Source organism: Numenius arquata, chromosome 3 (assembly GCF_964106895.1).
Source record: "Numenius arquata chromosome 3, bNumArq3.hap1.1, whole genome shotgun sequence".
Classification (NCBI taxonomy): domain Eukaryota; kingdom Metazoa; phylum Chordata; class Aves; order Charadriiformes; family Scolopacidae; genus Numenius; species Numenius arquata.
This window is the reverse complement of record NC_133578.1, coordinates 21062650-21083682: the sequence shown is the minus strand read 5'-3', so window position 1 is coordinate 21083682 and position 21033 is coordinate 21062650. Positions and strand designations below refer to the sequence as shown.

Here is a 21033-nt window from a genome sequence, read left to right as displayed (position 1 = left end):
GAAATTCCAGGCCAAAAATCCCATTGCTAAATTTGGAGAGTTCAAGAGCCAACAGCCAGAGCCTCAAACACAATCAAAGCAGGGTAATGAGCTGGGGAGGGGGAGAGGACAGCTCACATCTACCTGCGTCTCAAATCATCACAGTTTCTGTTCTTCCCACTAGAACTCTAAATTCAGCAAGAAGCCTACAAAAAATCTGGGCTTTTCAAAACCACTCAGTACTGGCTGCCATTTGCACTCACAGAGGTGAGGCAGCAAAACTGAGAATATCAAATCAGAACATGGGATGTACACACACGTTTGGCAGGGGAAAGTGGCAAATAGATCCCAGAGCTAGCAGAGACCTGAGCTAGTAAATTGATGAAGCAAAACACAGTTCTCTACAGACTTATCGGAACAGGCCCAAAAGCAGCCTCGTCAAGGTTTCACAGCACTGTAAAAACTGCTTCTGGACACCTACTTGCTGCTACCACTCTCTGCTTACCAATGAACTCGGTTCTGGAACAAGAACGAGCAGTGCTACTTTAGCTCTCCCTCAATCTCTGATGCACAAAAGCCATAAAACCACAAAATAATTCAGGTTGGAAAGGATTTCAGCAGGTCTTTAGACCAACCTCCTCCTCAAAGCAAGGTCAGCTAGGATATCAGACCAGGCTGCTTACAGCTTTAGCCAGTTAGGTCTGTCTTGAGAACCTGCAAGGACAGAGACTACACATCCTCTCCGGGCAACGCGTTCCAGTGCCTGGCCGCCCTCATGGTGAGAAGTTTCTGCTTTCATTCAGTCAGAACATCTCTTGTTTCAATCTACATCCATTGTGTCTCACTCTCCTGTCACAGACCACTGGGAAGAGCCTGCCTACATTTTGCATAAGCTCCTCATAGGTACTGCATGGTTATTTCTACCAACTTCCCCCAAACCCTTCCCTTCTCCAGGCTGAACAAGGTCAGGTCCCTCAGTCCCTCCTCACAGGGCGAATGCTCCAGCCCCCTCATTGTCTTGGTGACCTTCCGCTGAACTTGCTCCACTTTATCAATGTCTTTCTTGCATTGAGGGGGCCAAACCTGGACAACAGTATTCTAGGTACAGGCTAATGAGTGCTCAGGTGGACAGTCACTTACCTCGCTCTGCTTCTGTTCACGCAGCCCAGGAGGCAGTTGCCCTTCTTGGCTGCCAGGGCACACTGCTCACCCATGTTCCCCTTGCTGCCTGTCTGCCAAGACCCCCCAGTGCCTTTTCTGCAGAGCTGCTCCCCAGCCAGTCAGTCCCAGCCTGTATCATTGCAAGGGCCTCTTCCCTTCCCAGGTACACAACTCTGCACTTGCGTTTGCCAAACTGAGGACTGAGGGCTGTGTGGTTGCATTGGCTCAGGTGGCAGGACGAATGAGCAGAGAGATCAGCTATTCTGCCACAGATGGTGCAGGCTACTCTCAACTCCAGGCACACAGGGCCAAGCAGAAGCAATAGCCTTCAAGCTTTGTTACTGTCTATTTTTCTTCTTCCCCCAAATCATCACCCAAAATGGAAGATGGTGTCCTATATATCCAAAACATTTCACACAATCTCTATATAAATGATATAGTATTAAAGTGGAGTTTCCTCTGAAACTCACTCTGGCACACAAATTTTTACATAAACAACTACTAGAGGAAATAGTTATTTTTCAAAAAAGAAGTAGTTCCTCATGGTGTCAACATTTAAACGTAATAAAACAGAAAAAATACTTCAAAATGAAAGCAGATAGTCTACACTGTATTTCTTCCAAGTAAGACGAACCTTTCTTAGCTTGTATAAAAACAAGTATCGTGCCTTACACACCACTTTAGTACTTACGAGTAAAATGATTAGAAGTGGATGGGTGGACATTACTTCCACTATCAGCACTTTCACTGCTAGAAATGTCATCATCCGATTCCCACACACAGGAACAAGGTGAGGTGCCATCAACTTCTTCAAACTTCCTCTTTAAAATCCCACTCATCACTGCAATGCTGTCACATGCACCTGTAATGGGGATAGAGGCAATGAGACACTGAAACACCTGCCTGCTGTCCAGGTCTTCGAAGTCATTTATCATGAAGGAGTTCATATATCAATCAGATACTACTACCTGTAGCTAAATGGCTCCTTACCAAGAGTTTTAAACATCGCCAGGAAGAAGACAAAAATACTTATCAGTATATTTATCATCTCACTGACTTTCTTACAGGCAGTCTTTTCTTCTTAAGACAGAAGGCAACTGCTATCTGTGTTCTACCACTGCAGACAAAATTCTATAGCCAATCTCTTGCATAAAAAAAAAAATTAAATATTTCAGTTATGCAGTAAATTTGGGGCAAGTATGAAGTATATATAATCCAACATAATTCAGTGGAAACACACCTTTCTACAACAAAATCTTACTTGGCATCAAGAAACATTACATGACAAAAATCACTTTTCACTAAGAAATATAATTCAGAAAGAAAATGTTCTCCCTTTTGATTTATTTTAAAGGTCTGATTTATGTAATACTCTACTACCAAATGCCCACATTCTCAATTAGATTTGAGAGCATGAGATACTTGGCATCTTTTCAGGACAGGTCCTGCAAACACGGTTCTGGCTCATTTTGTCATTTTAATTTGCATAAGTTTCTTGCAGAGCTTTTTTGAAATCCAGATACAACTACTGGGCACACACATAGACTATTTCCATTCACACAAGTAAAGTATCAAGGGACTGAATCCATCCTTATGAACTTGGCTTCCTAATAACACTGTCAAACAAAGCCAGAGTGATGGTGAACACTCCTTATTGTTTCCGTTTCACATTTAACAGCTGATCTTTTTATCTCCTTTTATGGACTACCAAGCCAAAAAAGATCAAAATATTTTTAAAGCAAATCCTATATCATTTTAATGCATCCGACAGAGAAAAAATTGTTTCAGCCTATCTTTAATTAAAAAAGATCTTAAATTTTACTGTCACCATCGTTACTGATTACATCCTACTGAAGACTGAAAATTAATTCTAAGATCTTAATTTAAAAGTTACAGATAATATCTACTCTCTGACTACACTAATCAGTGGAATGTTGCTGTAAATAGCTGGGGAAAAAAGGCTGCTGTTTGATGCTTTCAAGCGTATAGTATCAAAAATTCTCATTCTTCTGAATGCCACTTGCCTTCAGCTTGTTAAGCTGCCAGTTCAATTCATTTTATAACAAAGCTGATTTCCTCTAGTAAGTTTCATTCTACCTTTACGGATATATCTAATTTAGAGAAAAGATTTCAGTATAGATCACAACATAATGCTAAGAACAGATGCTGCATAAGATGAACTTCAGCACCAAACTTGTTTGTATGCAGAGCACACTAAAAATTAAATAATGAATATATTAGGTTTTAATACTGTCAGTCACACAGACAGATTTAAATGCATATGCCTGTCATGATGTTCTCAGCTTGTTTTACTATTTACAAAAAAACCCAAACATTTTCCTGAAAGGGGTTTCTTCTGGCTAAGGACATGACTTACACAGAACGTGCTTAGATCTCAACCTTTGCCCTTTTGTCCAAAAATGAATTACTATAAGCTGCAAAGAAAGCATTGTATTTTTATTCTGAGGACAAGGAAAGGAGCGTTTAGCATCACTCTGTAATAACCTTTGCAAAAAACGTGAGAGAGAAGTGAACAAGACACATACACACACACATACACTTAACCCCCGAAATAGTAAAGAGGGGGCAGAACCTTCCCAAAAAAACAGGTTCAGAAACAACTCTGACCTGTCCCCCATGTTCTCGCTGAATCTCTTGCCAACCACTTTTTCCACTGCCTCCTGCAGTGCTTACAGCACTGAAATTGTGAAATCACCATTATTTCCATGGCAACAGCCTGCAATATCAAAACCACAGGATTATAGCTTGACTGCAGAAGAGGGTAAAGAAGCAGCTGGAGTGTGAGAAAGAAAATGCTTACACTCAAACATCTCAGTGAAGAGAGCGATAAATGGGCTGACAAAGAGTTTATCGTACAAGTGAGACCTAGGTCAAATCCATGTCCGAGCCCATTGAAATTGTAGCTACAGGAGTTGTAAAGTTCCAGGTCCAAAGAACCTCAGTCATAACTGCATCACAAGGCAAACCTAATAGCTGCAATCATTATTAGAATGCAGACTGTCAGAGAGCAAGAACTAATTTCATAACCTGAGATGATTTCCAGACAAAAGCCCTTTTGTCAGACATTGTCTTCTCCAAGTATACCAAACAGCGACTGGATGACTAACATGCTATCTTCAGCATCAGTAAAGTCTTTGCAGATAGTGACAGTCTCAATACCCAGAACTGTTTACAGCTAGTAGCAGAAACAAATATTTTTCGCACTAAAGGGTTTTAAATTTGTTTGCATTTAGCATAGCCTACGTTTGCACCAAGTGTCATGACCTGGTAGTAGCAAAGCCATTTCATTAAGAAGATTTATATAATGAACCATAACAAATGCTTCCCAGGATCCTTGGAAGTGGCATACAGGTTACCTCTACACCCAGCTTGCTGATCAAGGACAGACAGGAGGTATGGGAATACTGCAGAACCTGAGTATCACCACAACACACAAAGAAGACATAGCTATCCATGATATATATTTAGTATCACTGTTGCCTAATTTTTGTTCTGAATGTTTTCGAGGAACACTATCAAGAAGGTTGTTTGACCAAGTAGTTGTGATAAAATTCCGGCATTGCCACTTGCCTGAGATCTGTTGATTTTAGTCTCTCCGCTATCAAGTCTCCCCGGGAAAACGCTACACAAGGGAAAGAAGACACTTCCATTACTCAAGAGCTTGGCTATCACAGAGATAGATTAAAGAGTATCTAAAACTGTTTGTACACACTACGTACCAGCAGGAGATCCCTTTAGAATAACATCTGTATAAACAGCTGCTGCTCCATAAGCCAATATTCTTCAGAAAGAGGCACATCTGCACAGTAGCACATGAGGCATGTTCTGATACATTTAACCCACGCCTTGTTTACATAGGTGTCCTATAGTACCCGAGTGAGATCCACACCTCCAGGAACAAGGAGATGATAAGCGTACACAGAATCCAATACTGTTTATGAAGGCATTATTTTGCACTCTCTGTTGATGATGTGATATATCCCAGTGGAAGACAGAGACCAACAAGAATAAGCAGCAGTCAAACTTCTAACAACGAGGCCATGGAGTTTGTGATACCTCTAAAGGTTCCTTAAGTCCAGAATCAGGGAACCAGGACAGAGAACTCAAATTGAACTGTCTTTTTCCTGCACCATAGCTACGAACTGAATCAGTAATTTCAGAATTAATAATTACTAATTTAATGATCAGTAAATTCAGGGGAATCAAACTGAAGCAACTGCAGTCACAAAGAATCCAAAGTCATCTGAAGACTTTACAGCTTTAGGGGTCAAGGCACCAAAGACATACACAAGACAAATTTTCAATACATGAATGGAAAATAAAACTATAAATAAACCCCACATCTAGTAACAGGAATCATAAGGGTAATACAATTACACAGTGGTACAATTTTGCTAACACAGAAGTCACTTATGGCATGCAAGACAGTACATCTTATAGGATGGGAATAACCTCAAACACACAGAAGTGCTATAGCAATATATATAATCTGAAGAAAAATGAACAAATGTGTGTACTTCTGCATAGAATCCAGTGCACAAAAGTCCAGGACTGACTATAGGAATAAACAACATCACACAACTAAGAAAAACAAATGCACAGTGTGGTAAGTCAATATTCTTGGACTTTTAGTCAGACACCAGTGAGATTCAGCCTCCAGAGGCAATGACTGAAAAACAGCTACCCATTACAGTTAGAGATAGAACTGTCAGTTCAGGTGAAAACAGGAGAAAGTTGGCTTGAAAAGTTCAGACCTTTCAGCATAATTATTAAATAGCTGTCTAGTAGCTAAGATTGATTTGGAGCAGCATCCTACTGATTCACACAACTGAGTAACAAGCTGGCACTAGAGGCTTTCCGGTTTGTTGATGCATCCTTCACAACAAAATGTCGTCACACAGCATTGTGATACATCGTCCTCTGCCATGCTCCTCACCATGCTAACGTGGCAATAATCCACAGCAAAGCAAAACAAAATTGAAACAGAGGGAACAGTATTAAAGCAAGGAAAATCAGTCATGCACACTGTTGTGAGGTCAAATGCCAACTGCCTGACATAGTTAAGGATTCTTCAAAGAAATGGCAACTTGCCACAGCATAAATATATGATAGATGTGGGCTGGGAGAAGGATATATCTTTCTTAAACACCCCCCCATCCATTTTTTCTCCTTTCTTTCTTAGTTTTCCTTCACCCTGAAGAAACTACTCCCACAAAGAGATCATTTAACCAGTTCTCCAGCTGCAGGTACACTGACTGGTGAAGCAAGTCCTCCTCAAAGCTCCATGGCAACAGGCTTTGCCTTGCTAGGATGCTAGATAATTGGCAGGCACCACACATTTTAAAAGTTCAGAGGCAACGCGTTATTACTAGAAGACAAAAATCCCATGTAAATGTGGGGAATGTATTTATAACAGTCACAATACTACCTAGAATTTACAAAGTAAAATAATGTAAAAGCCTGGCTGTATTGATTTTTCTCTTGTACCTGAAAAGGCTGGAAATTTTAGAAAACCATGGTAACAATCTCCTTGCAGTGGTCCTTCAGAAAACATGCATCTCCAAATCCCAGTGAAAAGGCCCAAAAGAGCAGTGTTAGAATTAGAGTGGAGGGGCAGGGTGACAGTGCACCACCTGTGCTCCCAGCAGAAGCTTCTTTTCCATAACATACACTGCCAAACTTGCTCTACAAAACCTAAGTTGCCACATCCTCAGCATTTCATTGACAGCCATGGACAGAAAAAAGTAAAACAAACAAACAAAAAAATCCACAGAACAAAAGCACCAGGACCACACCAGATAGGCGCTACAGGGAGAGGTAAAAGCACCTCAGCTATTGCTTTGAAATGTGCTAAAAGATATTAATAAAACAGACAACAAGCTGCAATATGGAAATATGGAATCAACAAAATATTTGTGCAGTGACAAAGACAAATCCAAAGACATTTTCATCCTCGTTAAAATCTTGAAATAAATGACTGTTCTGCAAAATTTGGCATTACAGTATATAGCTGATACACAGGAAATTGAACAGGTATGGAACATACCTGTGAAGACATAAACATAAGTATGTACCATATGCAGGAAACATAACAAAACAGGTATGAAATAATAAAATAGGACCCTGCCTCAGATTATATATCCTCATGATTTAGAGCAAAGCCTCTCTGCAGGAATCAGTTATTGACTAAAGCTCAGGAAAAACAAGAGAAAAAGTCCAAGAACACATTGGCATTTGGGGGGGTGGGGGGGAAATCCAATTAATTGCTTCCTTCATTCATTTATGAAACCTTATTTTGTACTAATTCCTTCTTGAGAGCTGATCATATATCGTGATAAAATCTACCTGGAAAAAAATTCTTACCCGAAAATAAAAAACAAAAATAAAAGGGCAGGCATCAAACAAAGACTTGACCTATGAGTCACACAGCATTTTGTCTTGTCTCAAACACCCCAGCTGAAAGTACGCAAAAATTTAGATAAAGTCTGTAGTAGCAAATATCTGTTGCTTCCGAACAAAAAAAAAAAAAAAAAAACTTCTATGCAAAAGACTGCAAACTGAACAGGAGGATGCAGAAAACAGATGTTAACATAAAACATTACTGCAAAGTATTCATCACAAACAACTCCCACCTACCGGCCAGTCAGCATGTACTATAACATGCTAGGGAGACTTGGCAAATAATTTCACAGTTAAATCATGAATATTGATGCTCACAAGCAGAGATGTTTGGATTATTTGTTGTGATTAATATTCTTTTTGAATTCAGGTCTTATTCTTAGCTTGCAAACAAAGCTTGATTTTTTTAAAGACATTTTTCTTACCTGCTGAATAAATGTCAGCAGCAAAGATGGTCATGAACTAATCAAGGTGTTTGCTTGGTTCCACATATTGCACTTAATTATTTTGCTCTTTGTGTAACTGACAGTTTTAAATGGGGGGGAGGGGTGGGAATAATCAAAACCAAAAGCATCTACAATGACAACACCACTCACAAAGAATATCATTTGCTTATGAAAATGACTGTTCATGTAAAGGACTACATTAATGCAGACAAAAATCCATTTGCATGAATGCTTGCAAACAGTGAACAACAGAGGTACATGAACATGAATCAAACAGCTGTTCAGAATTCAAATTAATGTTTGCAATACATGTTTTGCTGTATTTGGCAGCTCTAATCACAAGTACCAGTTGCCAGAGGTAGGCTCTGATAGTTTCACTACTACAATCTGTAAAAATTAAAAACACATAGCAAGATAATTCCATTTAAGAGACTGCTCTGTATAGGCACAGAGAATACATTAGTATAATCTTACTCATAAATTTGTGCTTACAGCAGTGGTCAAGTTACACAGACATAAACAAGGAAAAGTCTTTCTCTGCCTGTCTGCCTCAGTCTAGCTAAATCCATAGCACTACTTAAATCCTGCAAGATAAGCTGTGCAATTCAACCTGGAGAATCTGTTCTGGCATTGCAAGCCAATTCCTGCCAAGTCTGCTCATTGCAGGGTTTCTATACCATCACTTTACAGCACTCCTGATTTCACACTTGAGTACTAATCCACTTATCTTCTAGACTGCCTACACATTGTTGTACGTGCCAACTAGCTCCACTGGCAGTGAATCCAGAATGCAGAAAGGATGTTGGCATATGCTCACCTCCTGTCTCTACACGCAGCAGAGATGCAGTGGTGGTAGATCTGGTTCTGGCTTAGTCCTCCAGAAGCACCTCCCAAGGTCCTACATGCACCAAGCATGTAAATATTCCCCTCTCCATCATCCAAATATAAAACCCCTGCATACAGCAGCAGTGAAACGGCCTTCTGATGCCCGAGTTCAAATCCTAGCTCTATCAACTGATGTCAACAGTTAAATGAAACGCTCATGTAATTCAGCCAATAGAAGAAAATTCTAGGCTAGTTGTTCTAAGTCTTCTCTCGGCACGCTCCCCAGAGAGAAAAATTAGATCAGTAAGAGGCAGTGATAATTCAACCAGGCATCCAGGAGCTTAGCACTCAGATCTCCAATGATGAAGGCACAACCTGGTAGAAGGGGATTCAGAGGCATTTAGCAAGAGGGCTTTCCTGTCAAGACAAGATTTGCCCACTCAAGTTGTTTAGTTTGAGTTTGTGTTTCATTTACATCTATTTTCCAAGAGTGCTGCAGCCAGAACTGTTCCTACAAGACTGAAAGATGCATAAATGACACTGAATCCGAGAGGCAAACAGGAGATTGAGGAGAAAGTCATGCTGAAGCTGGGTCACAAACTCAGGTTCATACCACCTAACCTCCATCTAAGCCATCTAGAAGACCTTTAGCTGGGCCTGTCACGAAGTCCTTTTCAAAGTCTTCAGGTAACACTGCTGAAGACCCGGTATTGGCTACTTGTCTTCTAGGTTTTAAGCTCTGATGATGAAATTTCATCAATTAAAATCTCTTCACCCAAAATCTCTGTGGATGATTAGAAATTCCACCAACTTACAGAGTGCTGGAAATAAGTGGTCTTTAACATAAATTTTGCCCAGATTAGCCCAAGTAGTAATATTAACTGGCACACTGCAACCTGCCTTTGGCCTATTTCAGTACTGATCATCCACACTGGTCTTTCATCAACATCAAACTTCTGTACTGCCTGCAGAGGAACTGCACAGCATGTTAGGATATCTTGTGTATCTCAGTATGCTCCTGCCAAAGTACAGCACGGTCAAGACCGGTATATCCCAAAGGGGCCTTCACATCTCTACAGCCCCAATACATGCTACTTAGGTCCCTGTTGCATGCATGCTATTTAACACCCAGCCTGGCTGCTCGTTCACCATTGCCATCAGAGCCATCAGAGAGAGCATGAATTCAACATCTTACCCCTTCTCCCCATGATCTCTGCATCTTGACACAGGGTTAGCCATTCTCACCTCTGAAACCTGTAGAGTTTAACAGAGTTTCTCAACACACCCACACCCACCCTCATGGTCCCTGCCCCCCCCCCCCCCCGCCCAAAAAAAAAAAACCACCAAAAAAGCACCACTCTACACCAAAAAACCCAAAAAAACCACAACCACATAGACACACACAAAAAAACCCCAACACCCCAAAACCAGAACATCTGAACTCCAAGAAGTGCAATAAGAACTTGTGACACAAAAAACGTACTGGAACATACTTACAAAAATAACTCTCAACTAGGTTTTCCTCTTATCTGAAAAGAGAAGAGCAAACTCTTCCAGTTTAACAGTTTATGGATGGAGGGGTGTTTGCATGTGTCTGAGGCGGGTAGGGGAGTGTAAACGCAAATTTTAGATAACAAAAGACCAAATCCTTCATACCTTGCTCTTGCCATCATTATTGACAATAATGATACTACTTACATGTGACCAGATTAAAAATGTCTAATTTTAGGAGATTAGACTTTAGAAATAAAATAAATAGGTAGTTTGGGGGAGGGTGGGGTGGTGGTGAGGGGGGTTGAAAGTGAGAAATGTGGTAAGATAGTCCGTGTTCACATACGTGGTCTGATATTAGCTGTATGGCACAGAACTCTCTTCAGACATGAATAAATAATGCTGAAAATTGCTGGAAAAACCTAGCCTGGCAGAAAATCTCAGCTCATCTGCTTGCAACTTGTTATAAAAAACCAAACCAAAACAAAAAAGCAGTACTTTCTCTGTGTTATCATCACTATCTTCCACAACCTAGACATAATGACAGGCAATGTGCAACAAACTTTCTCATTACTACTTTCAGCGGATGAGAACTGCTTCTATATCTAGAAATCAAAGGATTCATGTCAAATTGGCACAACTTCACTACTGCTGTAAAACACACAGATGCTACTTCCAGCAACTTATCACACCTTGACTTCGTCAAATAATGTTTAGATTTACTCTTTCTCCACAGAATCTTAAATCACATACTATAGGAAAGGGCGTTTTAAAATTAAAGCAACCCAGGTTTGCTCATCTTAATACAAAACAAATTATTCTCAATAAAAAGGCCTGCTACAATTAAATTTTATTGTCCTCATTGAAAAGTTTCTATAATCCATTAATAATCTGCCTTATTAATATGTAAATAGTCTCGTATAGAATGAAAGATACCAGGTCCTTTCCTCTTACTCATTTCAATTAATCAAAATCAAGTATTCAACTTTTACTTTTTGTTACTCGTGTTGTCAGCTAAAAATGGATTTTAGTATTAATTTGCAGAGGATTATTTATATGTGTAACAATACCTTGTAATATTTCAATGTTGCCTTTGAGACACCGCAGAACAGGAAAAAATGCCTCAATAATGGAAAACTAATCAGCAATTTTGATCTATGCTACAACAAAACCCATATATGCTAGCAAAACAAAAGTATAAACAACGTATATTTAGCCCACCAGGGAGCACCGAGGAAATGTTTGGCAATTGTTCTGTTTTCTGGGCACAAGCATGAAGCCATCCAATGGAAAAGGAGATCAAAAATTCGAAGTGGTATTTTTCATATATATTGAATACCAGCTAACAATAAAAGAAGTTATGACATGTGAAGGGAATAAATAAAAAAGAACTGGATTTAAAAAAAAAAAAAAAAGCAGTGGCTACACTTTCTGAATTGAAAAGAAGGATGAAATTTCTTAGTAATGCTAAGTAACGTAATGCTATTTCTTGCTTACAAGTAGTTCTTTAGTAATTTAGGGCTTTTGTTTGTTTAAGGTAATTTAATATTTGACTTAAAATGGTTTGTGTGATACTTCAATCACCTATACATACAACAGATAAGGAAACATTCACTAAAGATTCTGCAATAAATAAAAGAAAAATACATTCTTTTATTTACAAATTATTAACTTAGAAAGGCAGGGCTTAAGCATACTCTTCCGGCTGTTGACTTCACTGGAAATAAGCCTGTATCCTCAAATATTACACAACACATACCCACAACACCACCATGAACTTCTTTCTGACTTTCTACCTGCTTTCAGACTCTTTGGCTACCCTACCTCCCACCTACATGCTCCCTTCTCAGTAGGGTTTGCAACCAAGGATAACGAGCTTACCTCATTTCTACCAAGCTGGTGAATACTGGCAGCAGATGGTAGGGAACATTGGACAGAAAATGCAAATCTGCAGTTCACGTAGAATACCTGAATCATTAGGGAACTTTAAAACTAGTGACAACACAGTAGTTTTATTCAGTATCTTTCATGCTGTCATTATTAAGCAGTAGATATTTTTAGCCACCAAAAGCCAAATCCATCTGCAGTAGCAGCGTTTCCAAGGAGACAGAATAATTTAAATACATGTGGAACCAGATCTCTGTTTTCATCAACTCCTCTCTGTTACTGGAGCTGCTTTGAGTCAGATTTCTCATTTGAGGCGGAAAAGTGATTGGAATATATAGATTTGAGATAGTAATTTAACAGTTGTGCCTATGCTTTCAGATACATACCCTTTCACTACAAATAACAAATGTTAAGATGCAACTCATCTATTTTCAGTCAGTATTATTTACCAGTGTTCACATTCCAGTATAAAAAAAAATATAATTCATCAGTCTCTTAGACTTTTTGTGAATTGCTGACATTTGCTGTAAGGTATTAAATTTTTTTTATTGACTGATTGTTTAGCAAACATATCAGGCTCCATTCTCTGAAGAAACAGTTAGGAGATAAGGACACAGCTCCAGATGTTTGCAGCTGGTAAGGTGTATAAATAAGTGGACAGAGCACAAAGCTGCTTCCAGTCCTCTTTAATACTCAGTAAGACTTCTACTGACCTTGTCCAGTTTTTCTTTACTAACATCACTTTTTAATAATTTTGGGTCTGCTCTAAAGGCATTCACTCTCAGTGAATACAACAAAAATGGATACACGCATTTACTGATTTTAACCTCTGAAATTTAATAAAACTAAATTCCAGTATTTTAGCTTTATAAATATATTTTATGATTATATACTCTCAAACCAAGCAGAAAGCTTCTAATCTTTTCCTTTATTTCAGTGCTACATAAATGGACGTGACAACTAAATAATCCCATTATTATATTTTCTATGCAGTATAAACATAAACAATTAACTAATTAAAACTATTTGTTCACAAAATAACATTCCCAGTCTTTCTATCAATGGATTAATTTAGAATACAGCGTTCAAAAGACATGGATAAGTGTCATGAGAATTAACAACAGCTTTATATTATTTTAAAAAGGAACCTCTTCCACAAAACATATATACCAATAATTGCTTATAGATTATATATTTCTTAATAATATATTATAATTAACGTCAAGAAATTCCAGAAAAAAGGTCACATTAGAAATATATAGTGAGGTTACTTAATTATCTTAAAGACCTACTGCAGATACTCAAGAGATTAAACACACCGAATATATACTTATCTAAAACAAATTACTTCCCACCACAGTGCTATTTCCATCACTAGTGTGAAGTAATGCAAATGTCTAATTGCTTTAAAAAAACCACACACCTATAACACTGGCAACAATTTATAATCACAGTTCATTTATTTCAATGATTTCTGCTTCAAATCAGCAAAACAGGGTCCTGTAGTATAACAAGTATTTGCTACATGTAAAACAGAAATAAAGCAATAGAGAGATGACACATTGAAATACTAGCCCCAGTGAGGTCAATATCAAAATCTTCAGTTCTTTCAGTGGGGCCAGGACTTCTGCCTGTAGTCCTATATCCTCAAGTGATGTGGCTTGATACACAAATCTATTTTCTGTACCAAGCAAGTTATTTGCTACTTGCCATCCCCAGTGTCTGTGAACTACCAACTGCTGATAACATGTAAACTCGGCAGAACAGGTTTCATACAAGCTATTTCAACAGTTTATTAAAACTGGCACGTAATTGCTGTACGTACTACAAGATTTATCTGCCCTGTACACATAATTTAATTAAATGCATCATGCTTTTTCTTTATGATAAAGATAATTTTATGACTGAATTACAAACCACATTCATTCCAAACCTAAAAATAATGCAAAAATCCACAAAAATCCTCTAAGAGTTTTCTGAGGAGCCATTCTTACTGTATGTTCAATACCAAATAAAAGGCATACAGTTTTAGAAGCAATTAATTTTTAAGTCCTTTTCCTATCCAAACTCAAAGAAAACATTTTTAGATCTTCCAGCACTATTTTCCTGCTGGTAGCACACACTGTATTTTCAACAGCGAGTATTTCCATCACATGAAAAACCTCTTTTCCTACAGCTCACTGAACAACTTCAGCATCAATGAGATGCAATGCCTATACCGTCACATAAGGAAATTGTTAGATAGCATCAGGCAAGCCTATGATTTCACTGTCTATGGATCTCACATGAGTTGAAACCTGCTAGGCAGGAGAAACGATAACCTGAAAAGCTGCTTCGAAGTCATTAATGAGGAACAAACAATAAGATGCTTGCACATGCATTTTTTACACCCAGAAAATGTTGTGGCAAGGATCAAGAATAGCTATTCAGAACAGGAATTTTTTTTTCACCCTTACCTGTAAATCGGGTTTCTGTGTTTCAGCTTCCGTCAGTGCAGACTGAAAGGTTTACTCCTCCTTTTTCCATCCATCAGATAGCAGTCATCCAATAACTGAAGTCATCCTGGCATCCTCTGGAACATGCTCTCTCCCTTATTTCCCACTCCCCACCCCCATCTGCATGCTAGCAAAATGAAAAAACAGCAAAAAGAAAACAAAACAAAAAAGCACATCTAAAAAACAGCTTTAATGAGCTACTTAGTAATCAGTGAGGATGCTCTGTACTAGAAGGTAATGACAAAATTTAAAGACAAGAAAAAAAATAAGTCTCTACTAATAACCTTCAGCTCCACTAGTGAATACTAATACTCCCTTTCAGCTGTTTTTGCAAGGAAAAAACAAGCAAACAGCTGTAGCAACCTAGTTACTGCCTGCACACATTCTTTGAGACTGACTCGGTTATCCAGATCTTCACCGAAGAGTGCTGCTGTCTATTTCAGAAATGTTGAGATTATCAAAATAACATTGGTGCTTTTATAGAAGGCAAGAATCTGAAATCTCAATGCAAATTAGAATAATTCAGAGATGGATGCCGGTAATTTTCTGCTAAATACATTTTCTTTCTGCTTGAGGCAGGATTTACAAAATGCCTCAAAGAGAATAATTACTAGATAATTCTTCTTGAAGTTCTACCTATATAAACTCTACCTGTATTATTGGTGCATGTATGTTTATTTTACTGTATTTATAATACAGAAGCCAAAATCCAATGTGCTGTGTGAACTTCGTCCACACAAAACTTTCTACATAAGTAAGAATTCAAATCCAAAAAATGACTGGGTGAAAAATTTTTAATTTATGTGCCTCAAATATACTATTAGGCCTATTTGTAGCCCCTTAAATATAGCTGAAAACATGTTTTCCGAGATGGGGGAATTTATATTTTCTATTTATCAATATAAATCCAGTATTAGCTTAGCTAAAGACAACAGCATCAGATTTATTTCATTAAAGTTAAAATCAAAATCAAGAATGAGTCTTTAGTTTTAGGTAAGGTAGTGTTTACTGCCACATCAAAACATTTGTACTCCAGGATTTCCCCTTGAAAGGAAAATGTTACACAGCAGAAGCCAGCAAATACCTTTGTGTTTACAAATTTCAATCTTCAGCTATGGCTTTCCAATAAAATTAACTGTGAATTCCTCTAAATAAGAGCATCTATCCTCTTCACTGAATTATTGATCTTTAACCACAGCAAGACTATACCAATTAGCATACTTTCACTATAAAGTAACAGCTGTTTTAGCTTCTGAAAAAATGAGCTGTCAGTCTTATTATAACAAACTACCAGTGGATCCTAAGCATAACATTCAGATTCTGTCTTAACAAGTAAAGTAGGTGTCTCTTTAACCAAATTACTCAGTGTAACACAAAACCTCTTCCTAGATGCCTAGAAAAATGGAAATCCATTCCTGCAAGCATTAAAAAAATAAAATAACTATTAGGTTTAAAATCCAGACAATCAATATAATTTTCTTTAGTAGGAAGAAACTCTGGGGAACACTGAGGAAAATCTAGGCAGACATTTTGCCCTTGTAAGCCACTGGCTAGAAGACATCTTCAGCTTTATTTTCTCTTTTATCTGCAGGAAGAAATTTGCAGTTGAGCACCAAGGCTTCCTCTCTCAACCAGCCTGACAGCTGAGGGAGACACATGGACATACAGGGTCATAGTCTTAAAACTGGATTTAATAAAAATCTTTTCAATACAGATGCAAGGTGCAAGGCTGTTCCAGCCCTGAAGCACTGTTAGTATAACTAATCACAGAGAAATGAGCAGTACAAACAAGTAAATCAGAATGCCTTGCAAAATCTATGAAAAAAGGAGGTTATTAACAACAAAAAACCCAACACCTAAAATAGTCCCAGAATGAAGCAACTCTAATACAGTCAGTGTTTCTAAAATAAAACACCAATAGCCTTGCTACAAAAAATTATTATCATTAAGTAGGCTGATGTTTCAAGCCCTGCACACATAAGCCTCCCCAGCAGTGTGGTGTCTGCGCCATCTCCATCACCTATGCTTGCCCATTTCCCCAGAGTTCTATACAACATTCAGAGAGCCCTTGTGAAATTCGCCCCACTTTGCACATCAAAAATTAAGTCATTGACTAGATAAATGCATTTTAGATACATGAAATTAATTTCTGCTAGTACGTCAGGGTGCTGGAAGCCGGTCTTGTGTCCAGGTAGCCAAATTCCCCCTTGGCAGTGGGAGAATTGGCTACCTGGACACAAGTCCAGCTTCCAGCCAGAGCAGCTGGTGGCCACCAAAGGGCATGGTAGCAGCAGCCCTGCTGCAGACCTGCCCACCCTTCGTCAGGACACCGCTTTTATATTCAGCCTCTTGCCCATAGCCCATTGCCTGAGCTACGCTACCACCCTGCTGCTACCATGCCTGGACCTTCACCCAGAGGGGATGACCACAGACCTCCCCTCTCCACTACAGACCGGCCACCAGGCCCCTGACTCAGTCTGGTGGCCATGCCCAGCCCTGACCTGCTCAGTACTGTTGGGTCACCCTCGGCTTCTGGCTCCCCTGCCATTCCCAGGCTGCTCCCCGGCACAGCGCCTGAACCCAAGCACCCCTTTCCAGAGCCAGCACCTGCAAAGTCTTAGCAATGCTTTCTGGCTCCAAAGTGCTATTGTTGGACTAAATAATCACACGTACACAGAGATGGAGAAAGGGAAATTGGGTCCTTTTTGAATACAGGTATGCACCTAGTCTTTTGCACACTTCCACACTCAGGGATGCTGGAAAAAACATTTACTGTTTATGCTTTAGACAACTCTGATTGTAAAGATGAACTGACACAGTGTAGTAAATAATTAGAACCTCAAACAAACCTCTGCTATTTCATAACATATACTGCTAAAACTAAACATGATCCTTCCTATGCTATCTGCTTTCAGTCTCTTCCTTTAGCAGAGTTAATTGTTCCACTCCCTTCCCTTGGTAGGCTTCATCAGTAGTCCAGTTATCTTACTTTTTAGGCCTTGTGCTTTTTTACTTACTTTTTTTTTTTTTTTAAATAAAAAAATGTAGCTGTTCTATTTTATCAGAATTTTTTCCAGTCTTGCTCCTTTATTCTACCCCATATCTGGTTCCTACTCGCTTCTTTAGTGCACATATCAGTTTCCTTCCTAGAATCATGAAGGATTTACTTAAAGACAGAGGAGTTAAAATTCTTTAAAGCTGTATCAGTACTAAAACCCGTTTGCAACAGTGTTCAAGATCAAAGAGGATCCTTGATTTGTTAAGTTCAGCATTCAGTTTTCTGGTTTTGGCCTTTATTTCACATTTTTGGGGGGGGGAAAAAACACAAACCAAAACAAAACCAAACAACGTAAATAGTGAGATGAGGATGAGAGCTGATCCGTAACTGCAGTTGCCTACAGTTCACATGTATGTTCACTTCAAACTTGGACCACTTTTTCTTTCAGCAATCTCATACAGGATGTGCTGGTTTCCCACCTGCTCTCATGTTTAGGATACTGTGTAGCATCTTCTGCACCTTTTCAGTTTCTTCTGAAATGCAAATCTTTAGAAGGAGGAGCAAAGGAAAGGGAGATAATGCCCAGGGGCAAAAGGTACTTGTAGATTTACCTATCTCAAAAGAACTCCAATTGATGGTAAGAAACATCTCTCTTGCTGTCTGCTTGATAATCCATGCAGGCTTCCATAGAGTTCATGACTCCCAGCAGCTGTCCTCAGGTTATGTAACTTTGTGGTAGTTGATCACATAGTCCTTCATTAGAAACCAATTACTGTACACCTCTCAGGCATGAGATCAGCTCTAACATACTGCTGAACGAAGACATATGTGGAGCTCGGTATTTAGAGGAAGCTACAGGCAGACATTTGAGACTGGTAACAGTTTGTTCAACAGGCTACTGGCTGCAGGATCAGGCATTTGCCTAAGAAAAACAGCAGCTACCGTCTGGCTTGGGAGCAAAAGGGCTGTCACCTCGCCTACTAATGCTGGAAGAAGTCAGATATCCTACAGCATAAGAGCTCTCCTGAAAGACTGTTACTAGGACATCGGAACAAATTTTTCCCACATAGTCTAGAAATAAGGATCTTATTCACCATTCTGCTAGCAAGATCCAAGAAAGATACGTAGTAGATCTAATATGTGGAATGTGACATCTCCGGAACAGAGAGAGACATTGTAACGCCTTGTTTCTCCGCATCCTACGTGTCTGTGGAAAGATCCTTGACGAGGGACCGACCAAGCTTGGAAGGCACCAACAAGAGTATCTGAATTTCACAGCCACTGCCAATTCCATGTGGCAACACAGCATCTAGTACCATTAAGAAATGTGCCAGCATGGTTTCCAAGCAAAGTAAACCCTGATAGAGAAAAAAGAAGAAAGTGATAAATGAACTATGTATGACTTATTCAGGGTTACTGCCTGGGAGAATCCTGCGTGGTCAAAAGAAGTGGAGCCCATTGATGTTTGGTTATGAAATCCAGGCCAAGGTTTCCTTAATTTGAAGCTGCTGCCGTTGCAAGGAAATTACTTACAATTTATAACCAAAAACAAGTGGAGAATTGAGGTTCCTTTCTCACAAACGGTCGACAGATGCCATCACGTACTAGCCTTAGAAATCCCTCAAGGCACGCAGGAATCCAGTAGTCTGAGGTTTAAATAGTGGGAAGCTATCAAATAGGACATGTACGATAGTTTCCATGAGCCTCTAAAGAAACCAGAACTCCGCAGTCAGAGATAGCAACATATTAAAATGCAGAAGCCATACAACAAGCTGTATTGGCTTCAATGCCCTACTGACTGCATTTAATGAAGCCTGAAGGGATGACTGTTCAGGTTGGAGAAGCAGCTGGATAATTATGGGTGATGCACAGGGAAAACACATCACCCTATAGTTTGAAAATCGAAAGTGCTTCAGGAAAGAAGAATAGGATTACTTTAACACAGCATTCATACATTTTTACTCTTTAATAGAACCTAGAAGACTGCTGTGTCTGAAGGAGCTGTGCTGAACAGTGCATGTTCCAGTTTAAAGCAGTAACAAACCAAGCCCTTTCTAGATGGCACACAGGGATGCTAGAAAGTGACCACAGTGGTCAGTGCATCTGACAGTTGAATACATGTTACTTTAAGAGGAATTAACTATTAAGGAGCTGTAAAGACTATTCTAATATGGTGAGAGGGAAAGAAAAAAAAAAAGAAAAAGACTAAAAACACTGCTTGCTGTGCAGCTGAAAGCAGAGTGTGTAAGTTCCTTCATGAGTTTTAAAAGAAACAGTCCTGCAGCACCTCTGTTACAGTAGGTAAGTTTTAATTTACTCCTTGATAAATAAAACAAAGCAAAACCAAAACAAATTCTCCCTATGTATCTTGTATAAAAAACACCATGAAAAAAACCTCCATGAAAACAGCACCACGTGGGAAGAAATCTCAGAGCAAAATTGAGAAACATATTCAAGGCAGACTAATTTTCACCTCTTAGAGATGCAAGTTACATAAACTGCAACTTCCTCAGACTCCCACCCACTTACCAACATCCATTTATATTCCTTCAATCAATTCAAGAGTACAGTCATATGCCTTCAGTGAAATCAAAAGTGGTATAGTATGACACAAAAGAAAAAAAAGTAAGCGAAGAACTTCTGCACACAAGTATACATAGATTTCCATTAATTCATCTGTGACTATCTTAAAAAGCAGCTTTCTAGCATGGAAATTATTTCCGATTCTAATTATTTACATAACAACGACTAACTCAAGTAAGTTCTTCCCAAAATCAGGAATCGACTTCTCGAGTCTAAAAGATCAGACTTTAAAATCAAGTTTCGTTTCAACCATAATCTAGACATCAAGACTGAAAGGCAAAATTAAGAAAACCTCAACAAGTTTACTAACCCAGCTTTTATTAGCTATATAAAAAAAAAAAATTCTTGGTTTTCAGCCATATCTGCTCCAGTGGAGAGCATAATGCTGGCACAGCACAGTAAGAAAAAAGATGAGGTACTACCCCCTTTTGGAAGGAAGGGAGACACAGACTGACAGCTAGGTCAGGGAGGAATACACCACTTTCATTGCTATGACAGGCGCCTTATGCATTCTTACTTAGTCACCACAGCTGAACACCTGAAAGACTAATAAGGGTTCTTTTTTTCTTTCTACTTATTTTGCAGGTTAGACAAGTTTCTTCTTTTATTTATATTTCTTCTTCCTCCACTAATGCACTAGCTCAACGAAACCCCTAAGATGATTGAGTCAAGCCAGTTCTGACCTAGCTGGCAATCATGCATAAAGATGCTTGAAAAAAAAAAAAATATACACTTCCATGTGTCCTGG

At 38.9% G+C, this 21033-nt stretch overlaps 1 protein-coding gene across 1 annotated transcript in view; it reads right to left on the bottom strand.

The window, feature by feature from the left end:
* CSRNP3 (cysteine and serine rich nuclear protein 3) overlaps nucleotides 1-1979 on the bottom strand; it is a 71727-nt gene extending 69748 nt beyond the window's left edge. The window contains exon 1 of the mRNA XM_074145529.1: nucleotides 1832-1979. Within this exon, the coding sequence (XP_074001630.1) occupies nucleotides 1832-1979 (148 nt within the window). The remainder of the gene's footprint in view (nucleotides 1-1831) is intronic.
* Nucleotides 1980-21033: the final 19054 nt, after the last annotated feature.